This window comes from Plecotus auritus (assembly GCF_963455305.1).
Source record: "Plecotus auritus genome assembly, chromosome: 9".
NCBI lineage: Eukaryota > Metazoa > Chordata > Mammalia > Chiroptera > Vespertilionidae > Plecotus > Plecotus auritus.
This window is the reverse complement of record NC_137783.1, coordinates 111,288,936-111,316,705: the sequence shown is the minus strand read 5'-3', so window position 1 is coordinate 111,316,705 and position 27,770 is coordinate 111,288,936. Positions and strand designations below refer to the sequence as shown.

General features: G+C 52.2%; 1 protein-coding gene across 8 annotated transcripts in view; it reads right to left on the bottom strand.

Moving 5' to 3' along the window:
- ARAP1 (ArfGAP with RhoGAP domain, ankyrin repeat and PH domain 1) overlaps positions 1-27,770 on the bottom strand; it is a 63,382-nt gene that overhangs the window by 15,947 nt on the left and 19,665 nt on the right. For 5 of the 8 annotated variants that reach the window (XM_080642990.1, XM_080642986.1, XM_080642987.1 and 2 more), the window contains exons 3-15: positions 23,766-24,303; positions 12,074-12,237; positions 11,415-11,482; positions 10,699-10,826; positions 10,433-10,588; positions 9,989-10,058; positions 9,576-9,696; positions 8,998-9,200; positions 8,415-8,521; positions 5,374-5,573; positions 3,439-3,524; positions 1,980-2,162; positions 688-862 (exon numbers count right to left, since the gene is read on the bottom strand). In XM_080642990.1, the coding sequence (XP_080499116.1) occupies positions 688-862; positions 1,980-2,162; positions 3,439-3,524; positions 5,374-5,573; positions 8,415-8,521; positions 8,998-9,200; positions 9,576-9,696; positions 9,989-10,058; positions 10,433-10,588; positions 10,699-10,826; positions 11,415-11,482; positions 12,074-12,237; positions 23,766-24,274 (2,170 nt within the window). In that variant the 5' untranslated portion in view covers positions 24,275-24,303. Of the gene's footprint in view, positions 1-687; positions 863-1,979; positions 2,163-3,438; positions 3,525-5,373; positions 5,574-8,414; positions 8,522-8,997; positions 9,201-9,575; positions 9,697-9,988; positions 10,059-10,432; positions 10,589-10,698; positions 10,827-11,414; positions 11,483-12,073; positions 12,238-19,601; positions 19,753-23,765; positions 24,304-27,770 lie in introns of those variants that run through there. The other 3 variants (XM_080642988.1, XM_080642989.1, XM_080642993.1) reach the window with 3 other exon arrangements.

The window sequence follows — 27,770 nt, the reverse complement described above, 5'->3', positions numbered from 1 at the left end:
GAGCCCAGAGCCTTGGCCGAGGAGCTCCACCCTCAGTCCTAGGATGTGGCCCCAGAGGCCAGTCCTGGGCCATGACCAGCAGCCCTCAACCCCACTGTCTCCTCCTCATCCACCCCAAGAATGGGAGCCAAATGGGATCCAACATGTCTGTGACAGAGACCCAGACAGAGCAGTGGACAGGGCTGCTATTGTAGGTCATCTGCACATGGAGAAATGCAATACCACCCCTCCCCCCACACACACAGCAAAACCGACATAGCAAAACAGACACAGTCTGCACAAACCCCAAAGCCCTCAACACTTCCAGGTGCACAGAAACAGATCCACAGCAACTCAGAGATGCACAGACGCGGGCACACAGATGCAGCACTGAAAGCCCACATTATAGGTCAGGGAGAGACCCACAAAGACAAAAAGATGCAGAGACAGAGACACAAAGGGACACATGTAAAAAGAAGCAGCCAGATGCACAAATAGACACTACATGCAAACCCAAATACACCTCAAATCACACACACTGTTGTACCAGGACCCTCAAGGAGCTGCAATTACAGCTGGGGTGGTATATAATCAAACCTCACAAGGAGATACACAGCCCCCAGACCCCCACTGGCATCCCTTCCAAAGGCCCAGACCCCAGCAGCAGGGAGGCCCCATCCCTCAAGGACTCCCCCACCAGTTGCTCACCCGTGGTCCGGTTGTTCCGAAGGAATTCCATCTGCAGTGTCTGCCCCGCCTGCTCAGCAAGAGCCAGGGGTGTGGGAGCCTCTGGGTCCCCTGAGAAGCAATTGACCCCAGCTCCACAGCCTAGGAGTGCCTGGGTCTCGGCCAGGTCTGTGGTAGTGACTGCGGCACACAGGGCCTGGGAAGGGCGAGGAGGGAAGGGTCAGTCTCAGCAGGAGAGTGGGGCCCGTGGGAAAGAGAGTATGGCAGCGGGGGGGAGATAGGATGGATGAGAAAGGAGGCACCCAGGTCTAGGGGGACCCATCCTCAAGTTGGAAGAGAGAAGACAGAGGAAGAAAAACAGAGGAGAGAGGAGGAGGAAGAAGAAAGCCCAGGGAGAGAGGGTGGACAGGGGCTGCCCAGCAGAGACCAGGATCTTAGCACCCAGGGCTCACCCCTGCTGGCAGCCCCAGGACCCTGTCAGCTGCCAAGCCTGCTCTCAGGAGGATCTCAAGCTCCCTCTGCCTTGTGGAAGGGCAGAAGGGGTTGCTTTGTAGCTAATTCCTCCCACATTTGAATTCCTCACCGCCTGCCCAGCCCTCCGGACCAATGGGAGTTGCCGCCCCTCCTAGCTGGCAAGTCAGACTGGGCTGGACTGGGGGCTGGACGCCTGGGTTCCTAGGAGGGGGAGGCCTGGCTCCCACTGGGCTTCTAGCTGGACTGAGCCTCCGGGGTGAGGGCTTCTTGGGGGAGGGGCTGAAGACTGACAAGAGGTCACAAGTGGCATGCCCCTGCCTTGAAGCAGGCTACCTCCCACTCAGGCAGAGCCAGCAGGACCCAGAGATTGGCTCCCAGCCTGTCAGGGCCGGGGGCCCATACGGGGCCTCATCTGAGTGGGGTGTGGATGGGGGTGGTCAGAGCAACCAGCTGTTTTTCATGAGCCTGACAGGAAATAGCATCCCCATCAAGTTCACTCCTTTTGGCAGGATACAGAAGGAGCAGGACAGGGTGCGGGAGACAGAGGAATCGGCAGGGGAGGGAGGCAGACAGATGCTGGAGATGTGGTCTTGGTCCAAGGGTCAGGCCTGGCTTCTCCTTTCTTTGCCTCAACTCTCCCTGTAACTTAGGTACAGCCCATCTGCCCTCTGGGCCTTAGTTTCTCCATAGGCCAGCTCATCACTCAGAGCTGGTGGAAAAGATGGGCTACGATGGTGAGAAATGTGGGGACAAGAAGAAAGGGGGTGGTCTCAAGGGGCCCTGACAGTGTAGGGAAAAGGAGTTGCTCTTAAGGGGCCCGAGAAGCCCAGTGACCTGACCTTGTCCAGCTCCTCCTGGTTGCCAAAGAGTGGATGGTAACGGCGGTACTTGCCCTCGAGGTATTTGGCCTCCAGGTGGTGCCGCCGGGCACTGGGGCTGCTGTGGGGCTGCAGGGCCTCACTGGGAGGCACACTGGCTGCCCAGAAGCAGTTCCCAGCACCATTGCCCAGCTGTAAGAAGAGCTACAGGTGTGGACAAGAGGTTAGAGACAGCCTATGACCAGGGGCCCCGTGACCTGCAAAATCTTGGTTTTGAGGTTGTCAGGCTTATGGCTGGGAGAGCCAGACCACCCACCTACTTTCCCATCAGGGAAGCTGAGGGGCAGGCTGCTTGTTGGTGGCCTAGGGTGCTCCCTCACCAACCCTGGGACTGAGCCCAGATCCTCAGCTCAGTGACAGGACAAGAGACAGACAGTCTGAAGGTAAACATCCCAGGCCTGGCTTCTGGTTGGGGGCCTTGCTACTTCCACACCCAGTCCCACATCTGGAACTCTGCATTCCTGAGGCTATCACAGCTGGGGGAGGGCTGGCTAAGCTGACAGCCAATGGAGTGAACAGGGATTCTGGAACCATATCCTGTCCAATATTCTTCTAAGACATTCCCCAGGGGCTGGGTCTGCAGCTCCACCCCACATAGCTCCAGAATCCAGACACACCCCTGTTCCTGGGACAGAGCCCTACAATCACTACCTGGGCTCCTGTAGGGGAAGAGGGACAGGGACAGATTCTGGAGGATTGCAGGGGTCTAGCATTCAGGATACTAGTTTTTCATTCTTTCACTCTGCTGGTTATCTGTTCCACTGCCATTTCCTGCCCACCTCCCCTTGCCTCTGTCAGGTCTTGTGTGGGGAGCTAGAATGCAGAAACAGTCCCTGCTGCTGCTGACTCACTCTGTGACTTTAGGCAAGTCATTTTCTCTCCCTGGGCTTCTATCTCTGCATCTATAAACTGCGGACTCTAACCCTAACTCACAAGGGATGTGACACCCAAATTGCTCTGGAATCTGCAGCTGAGCTGGGCTGTCAGTCCAGCCTTCTGTTGCAGGTTCTCCCCTGTAACTACCACAATCAGTACCTGGGAACCCCAAGTACACAGGCACAAATGTACATGTGAGTGTGTGCCCCTAAACATATATCTCATATCCAATGGCACATGTGAGTAGAGATGAAATGAAGTAAATATTTTAGGTTTTGCAGGACACAAAGTGCCGGCTGTATAGTCTTTTTTTTTTTTTTTTTTTTTTTTAACAACCCTTTAAAACTGTGAAAATATTCTTAGCTTAGTGGCCAGTTTGCTGACTGCCAAGAATCAGCTTTTCCAAAATCCACACCCACTAGATGGTCCCAAAGGTCTCTTCTAGCTCTAGAGTGCTAGGGTCTGGGAGATGGAGGAGATGGGATTGGGAGACCCAGGCAGCAGCTAGATCCCCAATACAGGTGAAAAGCAGGGGGCTCCCCACCTCGATGAGTGTTTCTGTCCACACCTTCCTGTCCATCTTCAGGCTCCGTACCTTGGAGACGCCAGCACCCATGCCACGGTGCTCCCCTGTAGACAGAGGGCTAGACTTGGGTCCTCTGGGCCGTTTCCTGCATAGAGCACTCACCTTCTTCCCCACTCCAACCCCCAGTGCTTATCCAGGGGCAGACTGGGAGAGGCCACAAGCAGAACCCAGGGGCTAGGCCTGCAGCTCCACCCCACACAGCTCCAGAATCCAGCTATAGAACACTGCTCCCTGCACCACAGGACTCCAGAATCCAGCTATAGAACACTGCTCCCTGCACCACAGGACTGAGTCCAGCAGTCATCACCTGGGCTCCTGCAGCAGCCCCCCAGCTGGCTTCCTATGGCCAGTCTTGGCTCCCTGCAGGCCATTCTGAGCAATCTCCATCTCTTTAAAATGCAAATTCCCTCACTTCAAATCCCTTCAAACCCCTCCAATAGCTCCCAGAATTAGATCTAAATTCCTTACCTGCTTCTCCTCCAACTTCATCTCATGCTTCCCCCTATCCCACTCAGCCACATTTTCTTCCCTCTTCTAATCTTCCAGCTCATTCCTGCCTCAGGGCCTTTGCACTCACTGTTCTGGATTCTCTTCCCCCAACTCCCCAGGGCCTGTTCCTGACATTTAAATCTCAGCTGACATGGGGAGAGGGCTTACTACATATTTTCTGCCTAGCACTTCTGTTGGTTTGTGTATGTATTTTCGGTCTCTCCCCTCTAGAAAGTAAGCTGCCAGAGAGCAGGAACCTTGATTGTCTGCTTTAGGGTCTAACCTCAGAGCCCAGGACAAAGTGGCACATAGTGAGCACTTCATAAATCTCTGTGGAGTGAAAGGGGAGGGGTAGTAGGGGTTGAATGGAATACAACCTTGCTCCCTACAGGACCCACAAAGCACCCTTGTAGAAGAGAGGGGGCTGGGGGCACTAGGAGTGCCTGGAACTGCCTGGCTCAGGCTTCGGTCTCACCTGCTTCTGCATCCCAGGCACCCTCAACCTCCATGAGCAGATGCCTTCCTAAGCTGGTCTCCAACCCAGTCTGTCCTTTTCTACACCCAGATCTCATAGCTCATGGCCTCCTGGACGTCTGCCCTAAATGTTCCACAGGCTTCAGGGCTTTTCACTGAGTTCAGAAACTTCCCCAAACTGTTCCTCCCCCAGATCCCCACCTGAGCATTGTCAGCTCCTAAGGGGGCCAAATCCCCAGCACCTGACACAGTGCCCGGCACATCATAGACCCTCAATAAATGCTGATTGAGTAGATGAATGGATCTTGAGTTCCAACCTCTTTCTTTCCCATCCTACTCATCTAATCTGCCACTGGAAATTTTACACCACAGATCCTAAACATCTCTGGAATGCTCTCCATCACTTCCCCAGACCAGGCCTCCTCCTCCTCCTCTCTCTCAGCTCCAGCAGCCGCCTCCTTACTAGTCTCCAGTGTCACTCCCTCTAACTCAGCTTCCAACCTGCCAGAGTCTGTTGCACAAATCTGACTAAGTCCTCCCCACTGCTGCCTGCCATCCCCCTCTGGATAAAACATCAGCTCCTCCCTCCACCTGGCCCCTACCAGCTGCTCCTACATGGCCTCCTTCCACTCTTCTGATGGGGCAGGGGTGCTGGCCCCCAAGAGGCCTGGGCTAAAATGCAGACTCACTTACTTGCCAAATGACCCCAAATGAGCTCTTTTCCCTGTCTATGCCTCAGTGCCCCACCTATGATGTGAGAAGTTAAATGCCTGCCTTGCAATCCCAGTGGGAGAGGCTTGGCACACAGGTGCATCTTAAACAATCTCTGACTGCTATCTTCACTCCAGTCCCTCCAGCCAGACAGACCACCTGCCACCAGTCACACCAGCTCTGTCATGCCTTGGCCCAGTGCTCCACCCCCAGACACACCTGCACAGCGCTTGCAGATGACGACACAGAGGTTGATGGAGGCCCAGTCAGGCTGTGCAGCCCCGCAGTCAGCACAGAATCTGTTGGGGGCCACGGCCCAGATGCGCTCGGCCACCTCTGAGGTAGACAGGGCCTCGGCAATGGCTCCCTGCATGGCCTCCAGCCACTGCTCCTTTTCTAGTTCTGTTTCGGCTGAGAAGCTGGAGACACAGGAATGGGAGGCGGGAGGCTGGTGGAAAAGGGCTCAGAAGGATTTGGGGGCAGCATAAAGGGCACAGCATGAAGTTGGAGAAGCAAGGTGTTGAGAGTTCATAGTCAGAAGAGGGAGTCATCCTGGGTCAGTGAGGAAGATGGGTGTGACAAAGGCAAGGACACACTGAACCTGAGAGATGTGTGAGGGCTGGGGGAGTCCTGAGGGGCTCTGTCCCACCCAGGGAGTAGAGCAGGTTGCTGGGAAGAAATGATACCTGGGCTAAGACTTGACACATGACAAGGGCTTAGCCAGGTAAAGCGGTAGAAGGGCACTCTCAGGTTCAATGTGTCCTTGCCGTTGTCACACCCATCTTCCTCACTGACCCAGGATGACTCCCTCTTCTGACTATGAACTCTCAACACCTTGCTTCTCCAACTTCATGCTGTGCCCCTTTATGCTGCCCCCAAATCAGAAGGAACACCACGTGCAAAGGGGCAGGATGGCACATGGGAGATTCTAGGACCTGTGGGCAGGATGGGCAGACTGGCAGAGAGGAGGCAGGGAGAAAGATAGGGACAGGCCTGTGCCAGGCAGAAGTCAAAACGCACCCAGAGAACAATGGAAAAGCACTGGAGGGTTTCAGTGGGGAAGAGTGTGGGAAAGAGATGCCTTCTCCTCTGGCTCTTTCTTTCCTTTTTGTCCCAAAGTCGAGTGTGTACATTCAAGATTTGGCTCCACCCGTAATCCACTGCCACGGCCCAAGAAGGTGTTGTTGCTGCAGATGTAATGGATTGCTAATGCTGCTTTATGAGAGGCGCTGAAGACCAGCCACCCTCATCCACGAAGGCCTAGCAGTGGAATCTGCGAAGCTGCCAAGGCCTTAGCCAGGTGCTAAGCCCGCTTCATGTGCTTGCATCCAACTGTGTGAGCCTACGTATGTCAGGTTGGTGGACAGCCTTGGTGCTGAACACCAAATCAACCGAATTAAGGCTGATGACAAGGAACTCGGTGAATGGGCAGGCCCTGTAACACCGACAGAGAAGGAAAACTCCGGAAAGTGGTTGGTTGCAGTTGTGTGGTAATTAGGGATGATGGTAACGAATCTCAGGCCAAGGGTGTCATCAAAAATTACCTCAAATGCAAGAAATGGATAAATAAAACCTTAAGAAAAAGGAAAAAAGACCCCTCTGTTAGTCAGAGACAGGTAGCCAAAGGGTGAGGATGTGTGGGGCCAGAGGGCTCATAGGCCCAGAGCAAGATGGTGAGGGGCAGAAGGGAGGGACCAGATGGAGGTGAGAGCAATGGAGGCAAGACAGGGGTGATGATGGGTATACACAGGGGTGAGTAGGAGAGACAGGGGTCCTCGTGGGTAAGAGACGGGGCCCAGGAAGGACCATGAGCTCAGGAGGAAGTTAAAGGGGGAAGATGTCTATAAAACTATTACATATGCAGACCTAGACCTCATGAGAAAAACCCTGCTAGAGACAGAGATTTGAGCTAAGAACAAAGGCAATGATGACAGGGAAGGTGAAGGGGATTGGAGGTGGGGGGGTGTTGGTGAGGCTAGTGTTGACTGAGCAGTTACTGCACATCATGTCAGATAACAGCTTTACAAAGATCACCAGGATCCTACACACAGAGGAGGCAACTGAGGCACAGAGAAGCCAAGTGACCTGCCCCGTCATACAGTGGTACCGTGGTGTACATCACCTTAGATGTTACAGACTGAATTGTGTTCTAAAACCCATAGGTTGAAGCCCTAAGCCCATGTGACTGCATCTGGAGAGGGGGCCTTTAGGGAGATAATCAAGGTTAAATAATGTTATAAGAGTGAGGCTCTACATCAAACAGGCTGTCGAACCTATGAGGGAAGGCGGGGGGTGAGTGGGTAAGAGAGCAACCAAAGGACTTGTATGCATGCATAGAACATAACCAATGGACACAGACAGTAGGGGGGTGAGAGCATGTGCTAGGGGCCGGGGCGGCTGGGGTGAGGTCAATGGGGGAAAAAGGAGACTTATGTAATACTTTAAACAATATAAAGAATTTTTAAAAACCCACAAAATTAAATAAAGAAAAAAGAGTGGGGCTCTAATCCAATAAGACTGAAAGGAAAACCAGACAGCTTTCTGTCTCCACCTGTGCACAGAGGAAAGACTGTGTGAGGACACAGCCATCTGCAAACGAGGAAGAGAGACCAACACTGACAGCACCTTTCCCTTGGACTTCCAGCCTCCAGAGCTGTAAGAATATAAACTTCTGCTGTGGAAGCCCCCAGTCTGTGGTATTCTGTCATGGCAGCAGAGCTAATACACAGATTTGAACCAAAAATTACACAGTGCCTCAGAGGTGGAGAGTAAAGGCCTGGGAGTGGGCAAGCCTGCTCAGAGAGGGGACAGAGGACAGACACAGACCACAGAGAGACAGCTGAGGTCCAGGAAACCAAGATGGTAGAGTCTTAGAGGTTCAGAAAGTAGTCCCCAGGACATGTCCCAGGAGACAGTAGGTAAGAGCAGCCTTTTATCTCAAGCAAGTACCGATGTCAGACAAACACTTTCGAGGGTCAGGGCAGACTAGAGGGACAGCAGGGTGAGTGGGTGGTGCAGAAAGCCAGTATGGGCAACTCTGGGAGCAGTTGGCAGGGAAGGGGGACAGTGATAGCCAGAGGTGGGTAGGGCAAAAGTGAGATTTCTTGAAAGGGAGGGGTCAGAGCAGGTTAGCAAGTGAAGGTCAAGGACCAGCAGGGATGGGCAGGGCAGGAGAAATCCACCCCACAAGAAGGGGCAGCTTCCCACAAGATGAAAACAGTGAGAGGGAGTGAGGACGCAGGTAAGCAATGGAGGCTTACCTGAAGATGCGGTAGGGGGTAGTGAGATCGAAGCTACGCCGGTCCACTTCCTTCACATTGCCCACGCTCATGTCGATGAAGGTGATGCCGATGCCCAGGTGGTACTCCTGGCAGGCAGGTGGGAAGGAGTGAGGGCAAGGCCTGGAGAGTGGAGCTCAAGGCCCAGGAAGGGGTAGAGAAGAGGGGCAGGTGGTACCTTAGGAATTAGAAAGTGGCTAGAAAGGAGATAAGGGGGAGATCAAGGATCTGGGCCTGGGTAAAGGTACCCAGGCTCGGAGGCCATGTAGCAATAGGATGGGAGGGTAATACTCAGGGACCAGGCAGGGGATGGAATCAGAACTAAAAGTAAAAAGGAAGACAGGGCTGGCTTGGACAAGGGAAGAGAAAAAGGGGAAAAAAACAGGATTAAATAACCAGATGGTCAAGAAAAAGGCTGAAGGACCAGGTGGACATGGGACAAGGCTAATGGACCAGGTAGACAAGAGAGAGGCTGAGGAACCAGGTGGGCATGGGGTGGGGTTAAAGGACCAGAGTGGGCATGGAGCAGGGGAGAGATTTAGCAGCCTGGCCCACCCCTTCATACCTCCAGATTCTTGTAAAGCTGCACTTTGTCCCCAACCACAGCCACATACAGTTTATTCTTGATGCCACGCAGCTCCAGGCTGCCAGCACGGTCAGGCGGCTCTGAGCCTTGAACACCCAACAGAGAAGCACTAGACAGTCGGGCCCGGGCACGCTGCTCGGCCACTGCCTGCTGCAGGGCCTGCATCCACTCCTTCCGCTCCGCTGTGGGCAAAGGGGAAGGAGTAAGCCAGAGCTCAGCTTGGCAGGGGGCCCTTTAAGAACAAGAAAGCCTGCCCAGACTGGCTCACCTATCTCTGACTATACTGAGTTCTCTGACTTGGACCAATCCCTGCTGACGGCTGAAACTGGGCAAGCCTGCTTTGCCTATTTGAGCCCCTTTCCCCCTGTAAGTGGAATGTGATTCTGAGGACTCAGTGGGTATCTCAAGCACAGAGCCTCAGAGGGTTCCCTCTTTCGCCCCCACCTTACAGAGGGTTGACTCCTCTTTGGGTTCTATGTGGGAGAAGCAGATGTGCCCTGGTCCTCCCCGCCTTTATCAAGCCAAACTACTAGTCTTCTGCCGGTCCCACTCCCCACCATCACTCTCTGCCCGGAAGGCAAAGGTCCGGTTGTTCGTGATCACTTCAAACTTCTGGTCCCCAATGGCAGCCACCCGGGAGATGCAGGCCACAGAGATAAAGCGCTTAGAGTAGGCGTCCTGGGAAGAGAGAAGAGCTGTACTGTGGAAGGTCCCCAGAGGCCCAGCACCCCTGACTCCCTCAACCTCAGTTGAAATGAAGGCTACAGCCCCATTTCCCATAGGTGGTCAGCGACAACCCCTACCTTGACCCTGACCACAGCCCACAGCTGGCTGATGGGCCAGAAGAACATGGTTTAAGGAATCAGACTGGAGCTCTGGTGAGGACTCATCTGGGGAGGGACTCTGCCTGGGTCCCCATGTCGGGCCAGGCTGGAACAGGGGGTCGGATCAGGACCAACAGGGGCCTTACCTTGTTACTATCAAAGTATCGCAGGTAATCGACATCCAGTCTCACCCATCGCCTCTGATATATATAAGACCTGGAGAGGCAGAGGGACAACAGAGCAAAGGACTGGGGATTAAGGGAGGGGCTCTAGGATTACCCTAGCCCCCTCAACCAGCCGTGTACAAAGTTAGGAACAGCCAGGTCCAAGACAGGAAGAATCCCAAATGGTCACTGAGAACATGGACTTTACCTACAGCTACAGTGACTGAAGTTGGACTCAAAGTAGGACTTCCCAATATTAAGGGTAATAAAACATAGGTCTCGTGGGGATCATCAGTGGTTAGTCTGCATGGAGGGAGTCCTGCTTGAATAACCTTGATCCCTGTGATTTTCAGATCCATGACACCAGTATAGAACAGTATGCACCCCATGCAAAGCACCAGCAGGACCCAATAAGGCCTCACTCACCCCTGCGGTGGGTTCTTGTCCAACCAGCCAGACTTGATGACCTGTGTGGTGGGGGTGGGACCCCCGGGCAGCCGATCCATGGGATGGGGTGGGAGCTGGGGTATCAGGAGGCTGCTGGGCAAGGATGAGCTCAGGTGGCTGGTGTGCCATCCACCACTGGAGGAAGAAAGGGAATGAAGGGGGCCGAGGCGGGGGCTCCAGTGGGATAGGGGCTGAGAGATGGGGGAGCTGGATGGGAGAGCCACCCAAAAGAGGTGGACACTCACTTGGGGATGCCCTCGTAGGCCTGGTCATCCTCTTCTTCATCCCCCTGGTTGTCTGACAGTTCCTCTCCCTCGCTCAGCAGACTGGCCACACGTACGGCACGTGGGATTTGGCTCACTGGAGGCTCCTCCTGCCCCCCCAGATCCACTCAGTGTCATGTTTCCTTCAAGCCCCAGATAACACCTACTCAGGGGCTGCCATACTCCCTTCTGTCCATTCTATTCTGGACCCACACAACTTAGCACTCTTCCTCATTTCCTCATACTCCCCCCTTCCCACTGGCAGACTGCACAGGGACCAAGGGAGACAGGGCCACACCAGGCATATCAAAGATAAAACAAAACAAAACTAGAAAGACTCAGGGGTGGAGAGTTAAGACACTCAGAGAGGGTGACACTGGAACACAGAAAGTGAAACAAAGACAGAGGGACCGATCCCTACAACAGCCATGCTCAAACACTGCGGAGAGAAGAGGCCACACACAGCCATCCACCTGCAGCTGAAGATGGGAACTAAACCCCCCAGATTTCTGGCCCAGCATTGGGATTTGGCACCCTGTGCCTGACCCCTGACCTTGCATGGCAAGACAATGAAGGGGGAAGGGAAGTCTCCTGGAACGGTTGCCCATTCTCTATCTGGTGGTACCCAGGGCCTGCAGGCAGCTGAGCAGCCTGGCCTCACAGCAGACAGCCCAAGCCCTAACCACCGCCTGCCCCACCTTCTTGGTCATCACGCCAGCTGGGGCTCCTGGCCCCTCCTCTGGGGTCTCATCATAGTCAGGGTCATCTGGGGAGAGAAATGGGTGGGGGGAGACTTAGAAGCAAGGAGCCTGGCCTCCCCTCCTGTGCCTGGCTTCACAAAGGCCATCCTCAGCCGGAGACCCCAACTCCCAACCTGGCCTGGCTTTCAAAAGAAGGCACAGGAGACAGGAAGTGCTATTTATACTCTTGGGGCCTCACAGGACGTCTCTAGGGGGTGCCTGGCCACCACAGGGAGGTCTGAAGAGGTGGCGAGCTTGGGAATCAGGGGTGGGAATTATTCAAAAAAGCAACATGAATTGAGAACCAAGAGAAGTGGACAATCCTCAGGGGCAAACCAACCATGACCATGGAAAACAAGCCCCCTCCTCCCCGAACCATGGGCAACTCAGAAAGTTTGCCATGTGCCCGCACCTGGTCAGAGAAGTAGGTCAGATAAGTGGGTGCTGCCCCTGTTTTGAGAATGAAGGGAATAATGCTTACCCATCCAGGGCCACACTGGGGGTCAATGGCAGGGCCCAACCAAACAGGGGATGCAAACCTTGCATCCTTTCAGACTCCTTGAGGGCCAGAGACCAGGCCACCCACTCGGAGCCCCAGGCCTGACTATGGCACTCACCGAACTCTGGGAACAGGTGAAGCGGCTTTCGGGGAATCTCTGGGAGGCTGGGAGATGGGGGCTGGGGAGGCTCCTGGGGGAAGGTGGCCGGGGACTCCTCAGGTTCTGGCTGAGGAGAGGATGACAGTGGTGATGACAGTAACTCCTCTTCTTTGTAGGGAAGGCTAGAAACAGACCAAAAGTTGGGCAGTAAGGGGTTAGCTCAGTGCCACTGAGTCACTGGGCCAGCATCACTATGCGACAGAGCCAGGACTCAACCCACTGGGCCCCAGCTCACCTGAGTTCAGCAAAACTCATTCATTCCAAAAACTCGGACAGGAGCCCTCCTCCACAGACCTCCTTGCCCCACTCCCCTGCCCCACACCCTGCAAGCTCCCCAAAGCCTAAAGGAAGCAGACACCTCCCTTGGCTGCAAAGCTGTGACATGGTCACCTGTCCCAGAGCTCTAGCTTTTAGCCACATGCACCACTCTTCGAGAGGAATGAAGACGAGAATGGCGTGTCCTAGCCCCATGGTCGGCAAACTGTGGCTCGCGAGCCACGTGCAGCTCTTTGGCCCCTTGAGTGTGGCTCTTCCACAAAATACCACGGCCTGGGCAAGTCTATTTTGAAGAAGTGGCGTTAGAAGAAGTTTAAGTTTAAAAAATTTGGCTCTCAAAAGAAATTTAAATCGTTGTACTGTTGATATTTGGCTCTGCTGACTAATGAGTTTGCCGACCACTGCCCTAGCCGGTTTGGGTCAGTGGATAGAGAGGAGGCCTGCGGACCGAAGAGTCCTGGGTTCAATCCCGGTCAAGGGCACATAGTTCTGTTGTAGGCTCCTACCTGGCCTGGGCCTTGGTCAGGCCTCGTGCAGGAGGCAACCAATCGATGTGTTCCTCTCACATCAATATTTCTCTCTGTCTTTCTCTCTCTCTTCCACTCTCTCTAAAAGTCAATGGAAAAATATCCTTGGGTGAGGATTAAAAACAACAACAAAAACAGAATGGCATGTGTGTGGTTTACTAGTACATCCTAGCCTGGCGAGTCAGGGAAGGCTGGACGAGGTGAGGCTTGAGCTGAACTTCTAAGGATAAGGAAGTCATATGTTGGCAAATGGTTGAGGGAGAAATGAAATGGGCGTTAAGGCCAAGGGAGCAGATCAGAGCTTCAGAAACCAGGTCCGGAGGTCCCGAGTCGTGGGTCTCTGGCTCAAGACCACCTTCTCTCTTGTCCCAGACACAGATATTCACCAAGCCCAGATGCCCCTGACCTCGCAAACTCACCTGATACTACCATACTCCTCTTAGAGCACACCAGTTCCCCACCTCTGCTATCGCTCCCCCAGGAACCCTTCCCCGACTCTCCTTCGCAGACCCCTGGGCTCCCACAGCCACAGTGCTCCTGTCTGTCTCAGCACAGATCAGACTGCTCCCTGCAGGCTGAAAGTCCCTCAAAGGGCTCTGGCACCAGAGATGTGGATTAGAACCTTGCCTCAGTCTTAGGTCCTGTGTCCCAGGGTAAGCAACTAGCCTCTGTGAACCTCAGTTTCCTCTTCCGTAGAGTGGGGACTCTATTTCCAACCTGGCAAGGTGGTTGGAGGATTAACCAAGATAAGGAGTGTCGGATGCCAACATACAGGATGTACAGGGACCACCAGTTGGAACAAGGTGCCTGAGCCTTACAGCCCTGGCCCCACCCACTGTCTCTGCTAGTGTCCAGCAGGGGTTGAGGAGGAGCACCAGAGTGTGTGGGCAACGTTCCTCACGGGTTATTTTCAGCCTGGTCCATTGCCCAACGTTCCTGGCAGTGACTGACAGTGTGTGACTGACTACAAAAGCAAGGAAGGGCTGGGGTGTGACCATGATGTCAGCCTTTGCTCCTGCTGTTGCCTCCTGGTCTCTGCCTGGGGAACATCTACTTATCCTTTAACTCCAAACTCTCTAAGTTTTCCTGACGCCTCCTTCATGCTCCCCCCGTCCCTGGCCATGTTTCCTTCCGTATGAGCTTTAGACAATTGTGCTGGCATCTCAGCCAAGAACTGACCCCTGAATCTACAGTCTGCTTCTTAGGAGACATGGCTACTGCCATATCACCCTGTACTCTAACTGTCTCTTCTCCATGTGTGGGCAAAGAATGAATGAAAACTCTTCCTTTATGTGTGAGAACCTGACCTTCAGCTAGCTTCCTTCCTCACTCTGTTCCCCTAGAAACCTGCCAAAGGTGGCATGGCAGCCATGTTCTGAGGTGACACTGCCGTTGGCGAAGGTGGCCTGGGTGAACTGCACTGGATGGGGAGAAACTGTGCGTGTTCACCACAGTGAAGAAGCAGGAGCTTTGGGCTCCTCTGAATGTGATGGCTTGTACTGGGCACATCCCATGAAGAGACCTAAACCCACACCAGTGGGGTTTTTAGAAGACATAATGGCCCCTTGGGGCAAGACTTTCTAAGCCAGAGTGGCTCCCACACCTGTCCACTGTGAGTCTCAGTGCCCCCTGAGCTGCCCACTAGAAGGTCACAGAGAATGGCTCCTAGACAGCTGTGTGAACAGTGGCATTGACTGCCTTGAGGACCCCACAGCAAAGGAAAACCTGCCACTGCCCTGGTGGCCAGCTGTTCTCTCCCTATATGCTTCTCAGGGAATCTGATGCCACAGGGGCTTATGTTAGTCTTATGGGTATGAATGTTCAGTTGGACCTGAGAATATGCCCTGTGAGTATGCAGCAGGCTGTCTCCCCAACTTGACCCTTGTGGGATCTCTTAACACGTTGGGCGCCAGATGTGGGAACCCCTTTCACGTCCCGCGTGGTTCAAGGCCCACTCAGGGTCCGGTTTCTGGAGAAGGCCGCACACAAATGAAAAGAGACTTGGAAAAGAGTTAATTTGGAGATATTGGGGGGCCAGGCGGGAGCCCACCTCTAGTGGGAGGACTACCACTAGTCTCTGGCCTTGCTATCCCTTTTATTGAGGCTATGGGATACACCCATTACCCTTAAGCAGCTTTGGGAAACACCCATAGCCCTTAAGCAGGTAATAAGCGGATTATCATATCAGTAAGGATTTACATGATTACAAGATGGGGAAGTTGCCTCAATTACCATTGTCTCAATTAGATAGGGAGTGGTTGGCTCTGACCTTTCAGAGCTTCAAGGTTGACCAACCTTCCAAGGTTCCTTGTGCACACCTTTCTGATTAGTGAGACAATGATCGGTTTCCGGCAGACCCTGAGTCTCTTTAGGGCAGGGGCAGCATTGGACTTCTTTATCCTCACAGCCCAGTACAGGGCGAGGCTGAGTCAGCAACAAGAGCATGTTGAATGGGTGGATGGGTGGGCAGACAGATGGATGAATGGAAGATAGAGTAAGTGGGTGAATGGATGGATGGGTGAATAGGTAGGATGGATGGGTGAGGGCTGGGAGGGAAGCAAATGAAAGGGCGAATGATGACCAAGAGACTGAGTGAGTCCTTAAAGGCCCAAGGGTGTTGGCACAGTTAATCAGATGCAATGCCCTTGACCTCTTGACAGGCAAAGCAATCTATCACACACAGCCTCCCAGATTCTAAGAGGCCCTTGAGGGTCTGGCCTGATCAGCTGAGAGCAGAACTCCAAGTTGTCGGGCCGGGACCAGTCAGACTGGCCCAGAGGAGGTGGGGACAAGTTCCACCCTTGCAGCCAAGCAGGGCTGAGTGGGCCTCGTTTCCCAGCCTCCCCCCAGGACTGAGAGCCAGCACTGAAGGGAAGGTGGTGGCAACACAGCATCCTCGGAGCCCAAGCAGCCTCAGTCCTACCACCTCTGGCCCTCAGTGCTCCCCCATCACCATCCTGACCATCTGCCCAGCCTGAGGCCTCCCCAGCATGTGGGCTCCCTGAGGCAAATGCCACACTACCTTATGCACAATGGTGAGCCCAGCACTCAGCAGGCATTAGGAAATAAGTGAACATCTGGATTAATTAATTCTTATTGTGTGTGTATGTGTATTCCCAAAAGTCTTCAAAGTATTTCATATGAATTAATTCAGCTACTCATCATAAGGACTCTATAAAGTATGGCTTACTGTTCTCTCCACTTTACAGCTGAGGACACTGAGGCACAGAGACACAAAGTAATTCGACCTCCATCCCACAGCTGGGATTTACACCAAGGTAGTCTAGCATCACAGCCTGCAAGTTCAATCACCAGTGTGAGGCAAATGAGGCCACAGCCAGGATCTGAGGGCTTCTCTGAGGCTGACCTCCTCATGCCCCACCCCAACTCAGAATCTAGGCAGCTATGGAGCTGACATTTGGTCCAAGAGGGAATGTGATCACAGCTCTGATACCTGTTGTGACCATGGCAAGACGGGAGAGGTAACAGGTGCAAAGGGCTCTTCTTCCAGCAGAGCCTTCACAGGAAAAGGACTATGTGCCAAGAAGGCAGGAGCAAGGGGGCCCCTCATGAACCTCCAGACTTCATTCTAGCCACCTCCTCCAGGAAGCTCCTGGCTCACCCCTGCCTGCCTACCACAGGAACCAGGCTGTGCTGAGTCAGGGCCAAGCCCAGAAAAGGAGAAGTGGTGTCAGGAAAGCACAGCATGTGGGAAAACCCCCGGGGAAGGGACAGAGTCCATAGAGTGCTCCAGCCCCAGCTGGAATCCTGGCCACTCAGTGCCTGCAGGCCCAAGAACAGCCCCAGCTCCAATCTGCAGCTGAGGCCCAGCTGGGATGTTGCCCACTGACCTCTGACCCATAGACCAGAAGATCAGCTCCAACCCTAAGCACGTCCTTGCTCAGTGTCCTACTGCCACGTCTTTGCTCAAATGGCTCCCTCTTCCTCACTGCCCTCTCCCTACCATCTATGCATGGAAAGCCCATCTGTACACAAAACACAAACACAGCTCAACAGGCCTGGCCTCTAGGCAGCCTCCGAGATATCGATACAGAGCTGCTTTCCTCTGGCCTCCACCCGTGGATCCCCTGCTCTGTCAGCCCCTTTCTCCTCTATCCAAGTGACATGTGGACCCATCTGCTCTCCCCACTATGTCCATAGCAAGACTGGGCACTCATGGGCAGGGGGTGATCCACCCCAGCCTGGGCCCTCAGTCTATCTGCTTCATAGTCTCCTTCTCCTCCAGGGTGGCCCTTGACTCTCCCTTCATATCTTTCTGTCTACATCCATCTCTGGCAAAAGGAACTAAATCTCACCATATCCCCCACTCACATTCCAGCCACCCTTGAGTGAGCTGCATTCCATAAATGCATACTTCCAGGTCTCTACATATGCTGTTCCTTCCACCTGGAATACCTTTCCTGTCTAGCCACCTCCTACTCCTCCTTCAAGAAACCCAAATCAGCCCTAACTGGTTTGGCTCAGTGGATAGAGCGTCGGCCTGTGGACTGAAGGATCCCAGGTTTGATTCCTGTCAAGGGCATGTACCTTGGTTGCAGGCACATCCCCAGTAGGGAGTGTGCAGGAGGCAGCTGATAGATATTTCTCTCTCATCGATGTTTCTAACTCTCTATCCCTCTCCCTTCCTCTCTGTAAAAAATCAATAAAGTTTTTTTTTTTTTTTTTAAAAGAAAGAAACCCAAACCATACATCTTCCTCCTCCACTTTTTGCCTCCTCTTATGTCCCAGGCTGGGATGAGGCCCCTGGGGGCTCCTCCAGCCTCCACACTTCTAATCATTCAGTGTAGTTGTGTCTGTCAATGTTTGCTTCACTGAACTGACAGAAAACCAAGGACCCAGGCCTACCCCCAGTCCTACAGTCAGGACCTTCCCCCTAGCGTGTCACACAGGCCATGGAGGGATCCAGGTCAATCCCAGCTCCTGGACTCTCACCAAGGAGTGGCGTCAGGCCCAGCAATGTGAACACATCTGTCTCCTATCCTGTCCCCCCTTCCCACAAGAAGGCCTTCCCAGCTGCCCGCTTCCTCATTCGTTAGCTACACAAGGCCAAGGCCTAAGTCCTATGCTTCTTGCTTCCTCCATAGCTGCTCCTGTCCTTCCTTCTCCATTATGAGACCCAAAGGTCACCCCCGCCAGCATGTGTTGTTCTGTTTACTTCTGCTCAGGCCATAGCACAGAAAGCCCTTCCTGGCGTTTCACTTGCTTAGATGTAATATCTGTAGCTTTTGCACATGCTGTGAGTCCCCTCAGGCCAATCCCTCTCCATGCCACGGCATCACCCAACACAGAGGGGGACTTCAGTGAGTGTGCTGGATGACTGAATAACCACCACCTCTCACTTCTAGGTCACTGGAGAAGGTCAGCAGCTCCCCGACTCCTCCACAGAGCAGTGCCCAATTAACCTGGCATCCACCCATGAAACTAAGGCTTCACCGAGCCCTTAACCCTTCTCTCTGGAACAAGAGCTACTCTTGCTAAGTACCCACTATGTGCCAGGCATTCTGCTGGGGGCCTTTTTTCATTTAATCCCCACAATGACCCAGATCATCAACTCCACTGTGCTCAGGACACACCTCCTCCTCCAGGAAGTCCACCCAACTGCCCACCTCTCTAAGCTCACACAGCCTATTGTGCTTTCATGGCTCATCTACCACCAGGTCAACACTGAGCTTCCTCATAGGCCAGTCCTGCTGTATGGGCAGGAGGAGACACAGGCCTGGGTCCCATGGCAGCTATACACGCTTCCCAGACCTGGCCCTGTGCTGGCTCTAGAGGGAGCAGGGGGAGGAAATTTAGCCCTCAGGAAGCTCACACTGTACTGAGTCTTTCCCCCCCACCCCAACTGTCCAACCCAGGGCTGGCCTGGCAGGAGAAGATGCAGATGTCTGCTAAGCCCTATGGAAGATGAGCCAAGGACAGGGAAGGACTGGGTGCATGGACAAGACCTGGTTAGAAGCATCTCTACATCCCCAGTGACCCAAGCACAGAGTTGTTGAGTTCATAAGAAAAGCACAACAATTGGGGGGAGGGGAGGCCAGCCCTGCCCCCAACAACATAGTCCACCAACCACACTACCAGCCCTAGAGGGAGGGATAAGAACCAGGCCAAATAAATACCAGTCCTTGGCAGGTCTCCCTATCACCCTGGACTCAGGGGGAGGGGAGGAAAGGGTATTCAGGTAGGAGCTGTCCAGAGTCACAGCACCCTTGAACTAGAACTTGGGAGAAGGCCACCTAAGCCTCCTGAGAGAATCTTCAGTGGGGTGCAGGGAGCTAGAACTAAGGAGATCAGCACCAGGTACCTAAAGGGCAGAGACCCCATAGAGAAGCAGTCTGTGTGGCCTAGCAAACAGGTACCATGGGCTCCCAGTAGACCCAGGAGAGAGGCCCATGGGGAGATGGAAAACTGGAAATCTCAAGGCAGAGGGAAGAGAAAAAAGGAGAAAGGGAAAGTGCAAAAGAAAAAAAAAAAAGCAGAAAATGTGGGAAAAGTGAAAGAATAATTTGAGAGAAAGAAGGGGAATTGGGAAGAGAACACAACAGAAAACAGCCCAGAGGAGACAGGCAGACGAACAGGGATTCCTGCCTTCCCAGACCCTCAGGAGGAGCCTAACCACACCCCTCTCCCCCGAAAAGCCCAGCCCAAGGCTGCCCCTTGCTCACCCTCAGATGCCTGCCGGTCCTGAGCCTGAGGACTCCCACAGCTCTGACCAGGCGGGATCAGCGTATTGCTCAAGTGTGCTGTGTGCCTGCCCAGCCAGTCCGTGTCCAACCTGGGCTGGTCTCGCAGAGTTCTTGGCACCTTTCCCCTGGGTATGTCTGAATCTAAATCTGGGTCCAGGTGTGGCGCCTGTGATTTGTATCTCTGATCACTTGTCTGTGTGTTGTGTTTCTGTGTATAACTGTGGAGTGAGTGAGTGCCTGTGTGTGTGTATGTGTGTGTGTGTGTCTGCATCTAGCCCTGGCTTCCCCTGGCTTCCTACTCTCCGCCTCCCCTACCCCTGCAGCCCTGGCCAAAACACACACTTCCTGAAAACACTGAGAAAGAAAAGTCACCCAGAATCCCCCGGGGCAGACACTTCCTCCCCGCCCCAGTGCCCCCCCACACACACCGCCACTCCCCCCATCCCAAGCTGGAATGAGACAAACCACCCCAGTGTCATCTAGCAGGGACTTACTGCATGGACACCCAGGAAGCCCTGGCCCTGGCTGGCCCCTCCCCACCTCCACAAAGAAGCCCAGAGAGACTGGGAAAGAGGCTCTTTAAAGGAAGCAAATTCTGCCACGGCAACAAGTGATCAGCCTTCAGGAGGATGTGGATTGGCTGAGCTGCAGGGTAGTCAAGGGCACAGGGAGGGGGCCTTGCAGTGTAACTCCAGCTGGCAGCTGCCCTCTCTTGGCACATATTCCATTTTCCAAGGTATCTCCAGGCATACAAGTATCAGAGGAGGAAACTGAGGCCCAGATCAGTCCAGGAGAGACTCTGTGGAGTGACCCTGGAACCCTGGATCAGAAATGACCCCTCTGACATTCTCAGGGAAGCAGGCTCAGAGTGTTCACATCTATGAGACTTGGAGCTGGGTAGACTGAGCCCTAGGCCAGGAGCAGAGTCTGAACATCGGCTTCCATCTGCTGGGCTATGTAACTCTGAGCAAATCTCTCAGCATCTCTGGACTCATCAGCAAGTTCCCTACTACGGTTTTAAATAAGGTTAGGAGTGCAGACCCTTTGGGTAAAGTGGGGTCCTCACAGGCCAAAGAGAATACTGAGCCTGGTTCTAAGAGTCCTGACCCAGCTGGGGCGAGGCAGAAGGGACCCCATCCCTGCTGGTTTTCTGCCTATCTCCTCTGAAGGCCTCTCCTTTTCCAAGACATCTGGGGTGGCATGGGTTGGGCGGTGGGAAGGGACCTAGGGTGGTGAGCTCAGGGCCTTTAACCCTATTATTGTTCAGTGTCCAGTGGGCACTGAGGGCAACAATATAGGAGCTCATGTTGGCTTCTATTCACTCACACAACAGACACTTTCTCAGGGCCGATTAGGCGCCTAGCACTGTTCCAGATGATAGGGATTCAGCAATAAACAAAACCACATGGCTCTCAGCCCTACAGCTGACATTCTAGTGGACTCCTCTTGACATCACCCGCACACACATGTACACACACTGGCTCATACCTAACAGTACATTAATACTACACTTGCCAACTCGCCACCCACAGCATGAGCACTCAAAAATGGACTCGAGCTGTTGGAGTCCCCACCACACCAGCATGCACAGGCACGTGTATGTGCACAGGGCCCTGGTGAACTTGCAAGTCACCACTGAAATGTCTTATTAAGATCACACATCACCCCCCCTTAGAACCTGTGCAGATGTGTAAATACAGACACACTACTACCCTGACCCCTTGCACAAAGGAGTCACTATCTCAAGAATACACACATGCTTGCCGAAACCGGTTTGGCTCAGTGGATAGAGCGTCGGCCTGCGGACTGAAGGGTCCCGGGTTCGATTCCGGTCAAGGGCATGTACCTTGGTTGCGGGCACATCCCCAGTAGGAGGTGTGCAGGAGGCAGCTGATCGATGTTTCTCTCTCATCGATGTTTCTAGCTCTCTATCCCTCTCCCTTCCTCTCTGTAAAATGTCAATAAAATATATTAAAAAAAAAAAAAAAAAAGAATACACACATGCAGACACAGCAGAAAATCCCAAGTTCCGCTAGGGAGCCTGGTGATGGGCTGGAACCAGGCCAGTAATGTTCACAGGATCTGGTATAAGAGACCCTAAGATTGAGAGAGTGAGATACCCATCACTGGAGGGTGCAAGCAAGAACAGAAAGGCCAGATCAGGAAGCGGGGACTCCTGCAAGGTAGACAGGACAGGCCAGGTTGAGAAGTCTCCCACCATGCCTCTCACAGGAGCTGTGAAGGGATGGGGTAGCCAATCAGGGCCCATCCTGGCTCCTACCCTGCCCGGCCTTCGCCTGGCACACATACTTGAGGCTCAGCTGACGTGAATTTTTCTACTAATGGGCTTTAATGACTTTGCACATCCTGGGAGCACTAGGACTACAGATGCCCACAATTCGGATCTGCTCACTACAAGGGGCCACATTTCCTAACCAAGGAAGCTTGGCCTCCCCCAGAGGTTGGCTAAGAGGTTAAGTTCAGACAGGCTCTGAGAGCAGAGGCTGGTACCCTGGGGAGTGCACAGACTTTAGCTCTACCCAGCAAGTCTCCTGAACTTAGCTGTCAGCACCAGAAGGACCGTGAAAAGCCAAGGAGGGTACCGGAGGGGGAAACAAACACAGACAGCAGCTCCTAATGGGAGTCACAAAGCTAGCTAGGTCTGCCTCCCAAGCAAAAATCCTGACCTCCACGCTCCCACGGTGGGTTTTGCCTCCTCAGCCTTTGTGAACTCCTTGTAAACAGGGACTTACCTTCTGTCCTTGTTTACCCAATCGTATCCTCCACATCCCCCACCCCCGAGACAGGCAGACCCAGACAGACAGACAGACAGACAGACAGGCACACACACACACACACACACACACACACACACACACACCTGATGATGGCATTAAAGGAAATAGAAATTACTCCTGCATGGAGGACAATGGCCACTAGAGAGCGCAATGACACCAGGAAACACCGATCTAAACGGCAAGCCAGACTCCTGGGGAACCCTAGTACTGTCCCCAGCTGTATGAACCCAGAAAAGGCACAAACCCTTTTTATGCTTCTACCAATCAGACTTCAAAACAGCACAGTCCTAGCTTGCCTTCAAGGCCCCTCATTCAGTGCCTCTCTGGGGATAGGGAAAACCTCCCAGATCCTCCTCACAGGGGCTCCCTGAGTATGTACTTGGCATGTATCTAAGGTTCCCCTCCCTTCTCTGAGGCTCAGTTTCTCTGCTTGAAAACGGGACACAAACCCCCCAGAAGGCTTGCTGCAGAGATCAAATGAGATAATGAAGCAAAACAGAGGAAATTCAAGAAAACAAGGAGTACCAGGAGCCAGGGGAGAAAAGAGTTCTGAGGAGGAGGAAGGGCAAGTAGGATGAGGCCTAAGAAGCGTCCCTCAGTGTAAAGGGGAGAGACAGAGCACAAGCACCAGACTCTAGGCAGTCCCTGCTCCCCCACAAGCTCATCACCCAAGGCTCCCCGTTTCCTACACACGCTACTTCCCGACTCCAGAACATAGCCTGACCCCCGCCCCCTCCACAGTATCTCTTACTTGCGAGGCCCCACCCTGAACTCTAGACTTCCTCCCACACTAACTGCTATCCCTGTATCCCTGGGTCCCCAGATCAGTGATGGCATCATTGTCCACCCAAGATGGAAACCTGGACGCTGTTGTGGCTCCCCATGTCCTCTCCACTCACACCCTGGCTGTCCTTAAGTCCTGTCCATTCCAGAAACAACATCTTGCTCCAATCTGCCTATTTCTCTCACACTGCCTGAGTGGGGGCCAGGAGAGGGGCCTCACCTGGCCCTGTGCCTCCTCCCCCATCAACCTCATCAGCAGCCAGATCCTTTTAGCACTCAGCTTTCATCAGATCATTCTGCATAAAACCTTCCTGGCTGTCCACCTGGCCTTCACAGCACATCCCACCAGCACCATCCACAAGCCTCACCCTCACTCACCCAACAGTTAAGTACAGTATCTGCCCAGAGTAACCTAGAAGGTGCTTCCCACCTCTGAGCTTTGCACATGCTGTTCCTCCACTAAAGTGTCTTTCTTACTGCAGTGCCAAAAGCCACAAACTCCCCCTCTACCCTCTAGGATCCTCTGCCCATGTACCTCCTTCCGTGGACAGCATCCACTCACCTCACGGGTGGACGGGGGGGCCCAGTGCGAGGGGGCACGGGTGGAACACTTAGCTCTGCCAAATGCCGCTTGGCAGGCAGCGGGGGCAGTGCAGGGTCTGGGACAGCTGTGGAAGGGGTAGAGAAGCAGGCAGGAGGAAGGCAGCTCCTCCGGGGTGGGATGGGTGGGGCAGTGGGTAGTCCCTCATCCTCTCTGGTCGTGGGCAGTGGTTCAGATGGAGTGGTGGGTGCGGGCAGTGGGCGGAAGACATTACGCTTCCTGGGCACGGGACGTGGGGTAGGGCGGGGTGCTGGGGCTGGAGGTGCATGGGCACGGAGCAGGCCAGCCAGGATGCGGCGGCGGTGGCCAGGGAGTTGTACACCCATGTCCACCAGGCGGGCGTCGCTGAGGCCTTGGCAATCTGTGGCCCGCACCAGTCCATAATGCTCAAAGAGCACGGTGTACTGCTCCAGGTGCAGTGCCTGGAGCCACTCAGCCACTGACAGTGCTGCATCCCCAGCCTCTGTCATGGTTCCTGCCAGCAGGGCTCTGTCCAGACCTGGAATAGATAGATGGGCACAGGTCAGAGGCAGCAGCATGGCTGCTCAGGTGTGGCTCCCAACCAGCCTCCTTCTGTGGCTCTCCCATGCCATGGGGTCAAGCTCTATCTTTGAGCTTTCTCCCCAATGCCACATGTGTCAGGCAAGGCCAAGTACTGCCAGGTCTCTGAACACATAGGCTTTTCCCTCTACCTGAAACCAGGCACCCCACCCCTGTGGCTGCCTAACACCAAGTTCATGGCTCCTCTAAGGGGCCTTCCAGGACCTCCAGAGATGGTACCACCCTTCACCCCTTCACCCCTATCCATAGCCTCAGCCACAGCTGCGAGGCTGGCCAATGGGGTGTGTGCGCGCACACACACGTACGTACACACACACACACACACACACACACACACACACACACACCTCCTCCCTCTGCAAGACCTAGGTAAAGGCCCAATTCCTTCTGAGGCACCAGTTCCCAACTGAGGGCTAGGACCAGGGGCTTAGCAAGTATGGGTGTGATTGAAGGATACGAAGGGCTGGTCCCCCAGCAGGCCTAGTCTAGGGGTTGAGCCTCACCCCACTTGCATGCCCCTGGAGAAAGTAAAATGCCCAGGAGGTGAGTCAACCCATCATCACACAGTCTGTGGGGTCCTCCCACTACCAAAGGGGAAAGGAGTAATGTATAGAAAAGGCCATTCATTCATTTGTTCGTTCAAAATAGCCTTGTACTGGGCAATGGGGACTCAGGTCCCATCCCTGAACTCAAGAGCTCCTGGCCTGGCAAGAGCAAGAAATAGATGACTCAAAGAGATGATTAACAGATCAAATAGGAAAAGTCATCTGATCATCTCCACAGACACAAAAGAGGCATATGATAAAACTCAATACTCAGGATACTTAAACAAATAAAAATCATACTAAAATAAAAGTAGATTGATACTTAACTAAACCAAACGCCAAAATCTTGCTTAATGAAAAAACAATAGAAAAACTTCCATTAAAGTCAGAAATGAGACAATGATATCCATTTCACTACTACTATTATTATTGTTATTCACATTGCTCTGCAAGTTCTAGAGACCAAAAATAAATAAAAATTGGGAAGAAGGCCCTGGCCAGGTAGCTCAGTTAGCTAGAGTGTTGTCCCGATACGCCAAGGTTGCAGGCTCAGATCCCTGGTCAGGGCACACACAAGAAGCAACCAATGAATGCATAAGTGGAACAACAAATCGATGTTTCTCTCTCCCCCTTCCTCTCTAAGATCAATAAATAAAATTTTTAAATAAATAAATAAAAATTGGGAAGATATAAACAATATATTAGTTACCAATAATATGAATTCTGAGTTGGAAAATCCAAGAAGCTCAACTGAGAAACTATTACAAAAAATAAAAGAATTTAGTAAAATGATTGGGTTCAAAAGTAATATAACAGAAATCAATATTGATAAGCAATAACCAGGTTAAAACCAGGATGAAAGACCCCATTTACAATAGCATCACAAAATATAAAACACCAATAAACTTCATGAGAAATGGGCATGATCAGTAGGAGGGAAAATGTGGAGTGTTACTGAGAAGCGAAAAGAAGACCTGGACAAATGGAAAAACACAGTATGCTCCCAGACAGAAGACAGCATAAAGATAGTAGTAACTCTCTCTCATTTATAAATATGTACAACCCTATTAAGTACACACAGGATCTTTTATTTAGCTAGACAAGCTGACTTGAAAGTCAATGTGGAAAAATAAGCAAGCAGGAAGATCCAGAAAAATTTTGGAAGCAGAGGGTAAGGGAAAGGAAGGGTAAAGAGTAAGAATCAGCCTCACCACATATTAAAACATATAAAGCCATGGTAATTAAAACAGTACAGTCAGCCCTCCGTATCTTCAACCCACTGTTGCAGAGAGCTGACTGCATGCATTAATCTCTGCCGCTTTAAATAAGAGACTAGCGCATCCGTGGATTTTGGTATCCACGGGACCCATTCCTCATGGATACCGAGGGATGACTGTACATGTTACCAGCATCTTGACAGATCGATTAAACAGAACAGAACATTTAAAAATAGACCCAACTACATATAAGAATTTAGTATACAATAAAAGGAATTCAAACTAGATAGATTATTAAGTTGTTGGGAGCAATCTAGAAACAAACTAAGTTGGACTCCTACCTCACTACTTACAACAGGATCAATTACAGAAGGATCAAAGTTTTGATTATAAAAAAATAGGAACATAAAAGGATTTTAAAAATCATCTCAGAGAGCAAAAGCCTTTTGGAAATGATACAGACCTAGAAGAATAAAAAAAAGTGAAATATTCTACTATATAAAAACCAAACATTCCTGCATGATAAAAAAACACACACACACACACACACACACACCATAAGCAAAGCCAAAAGAGAAATGACAAAGTATGTCATTCACATCCCAAACACAGGACTAACTTTCTTAAAACTAAAAAGTGCCTAAAAATAAGAAACAGGCCCAGGCGCTGTGGCTCAGTGGTTGAGGTCAACCTATGAACCATGAGATCATGGTTCGATTCCTGACAGGGCACATGCCTGGGTTGCGGCCTCTATCCCCAGTAGGGAGTGTGCAGGAAGCAGCCAATCAATGATTCGCTCTCATCATTGATGTTACTATCTCTCTCTCCCTTCCTCTCTGAAATCAATAAAAATATTTTTTAAAAATAAAAAAACAGGTCAATAACCTAAAAAAAAAAAAAATGGGCAAAGGATATGAACAGAGAAATTCACAGAAAGGGAAATATAAATGGTTCTTAAACAGGTGAAAAGAACAACATCTCCCCATACTACGTGGTGATGGGTGAGGCATTCCTCTTCTGGCAGGCTAGCATGCCTCTGGAAGGGCAAGGCCACAGTAGGTGTAAAAACCCCAAGTGCTTTGGCCCTTGATCCAGCCATCCTTAGTCACTTATCCTGCAGTCTTACTGGTGCATATCCAAAGACATACATAGACGGTTATAACTATACACTGTGTGAAAGAACAAAAGGTTAGAAATAACCAAAACCATAAGCTAGAGAATGGTTAACTAAATTATGCTGTAGTCATACAGTAGAATACTGAGCAACTGTACAAAATGAGGAAACTCATTCTTAGATATGAGACCTCCAAGATATGTTGTTAAGTGACTAAAGAACAATATAAAACAGTATATATAACATTCTGCCTTTTATGTGAAAGAAAAACGAGGGAATAGATCAGTATGCATCTACTAGTAAATGCAGAAAACATCTCTGAAAAGATACATAGGCGACAAGGTTGCTTAGACCCTCTCCACTAAGCCTGGTTGCCTCTGAGAAAGAAAAATGAAGGTTGAAAGGCCAAGGAGGGAGGAGATCCAAAGCCAGACTTCTCAGGACCTAAAGCTTATCCAATTTAGATGTTTTCTTTAAGAATACAAAATATCTTACTTATTATTCCACAATATATAAATATTGAAACACT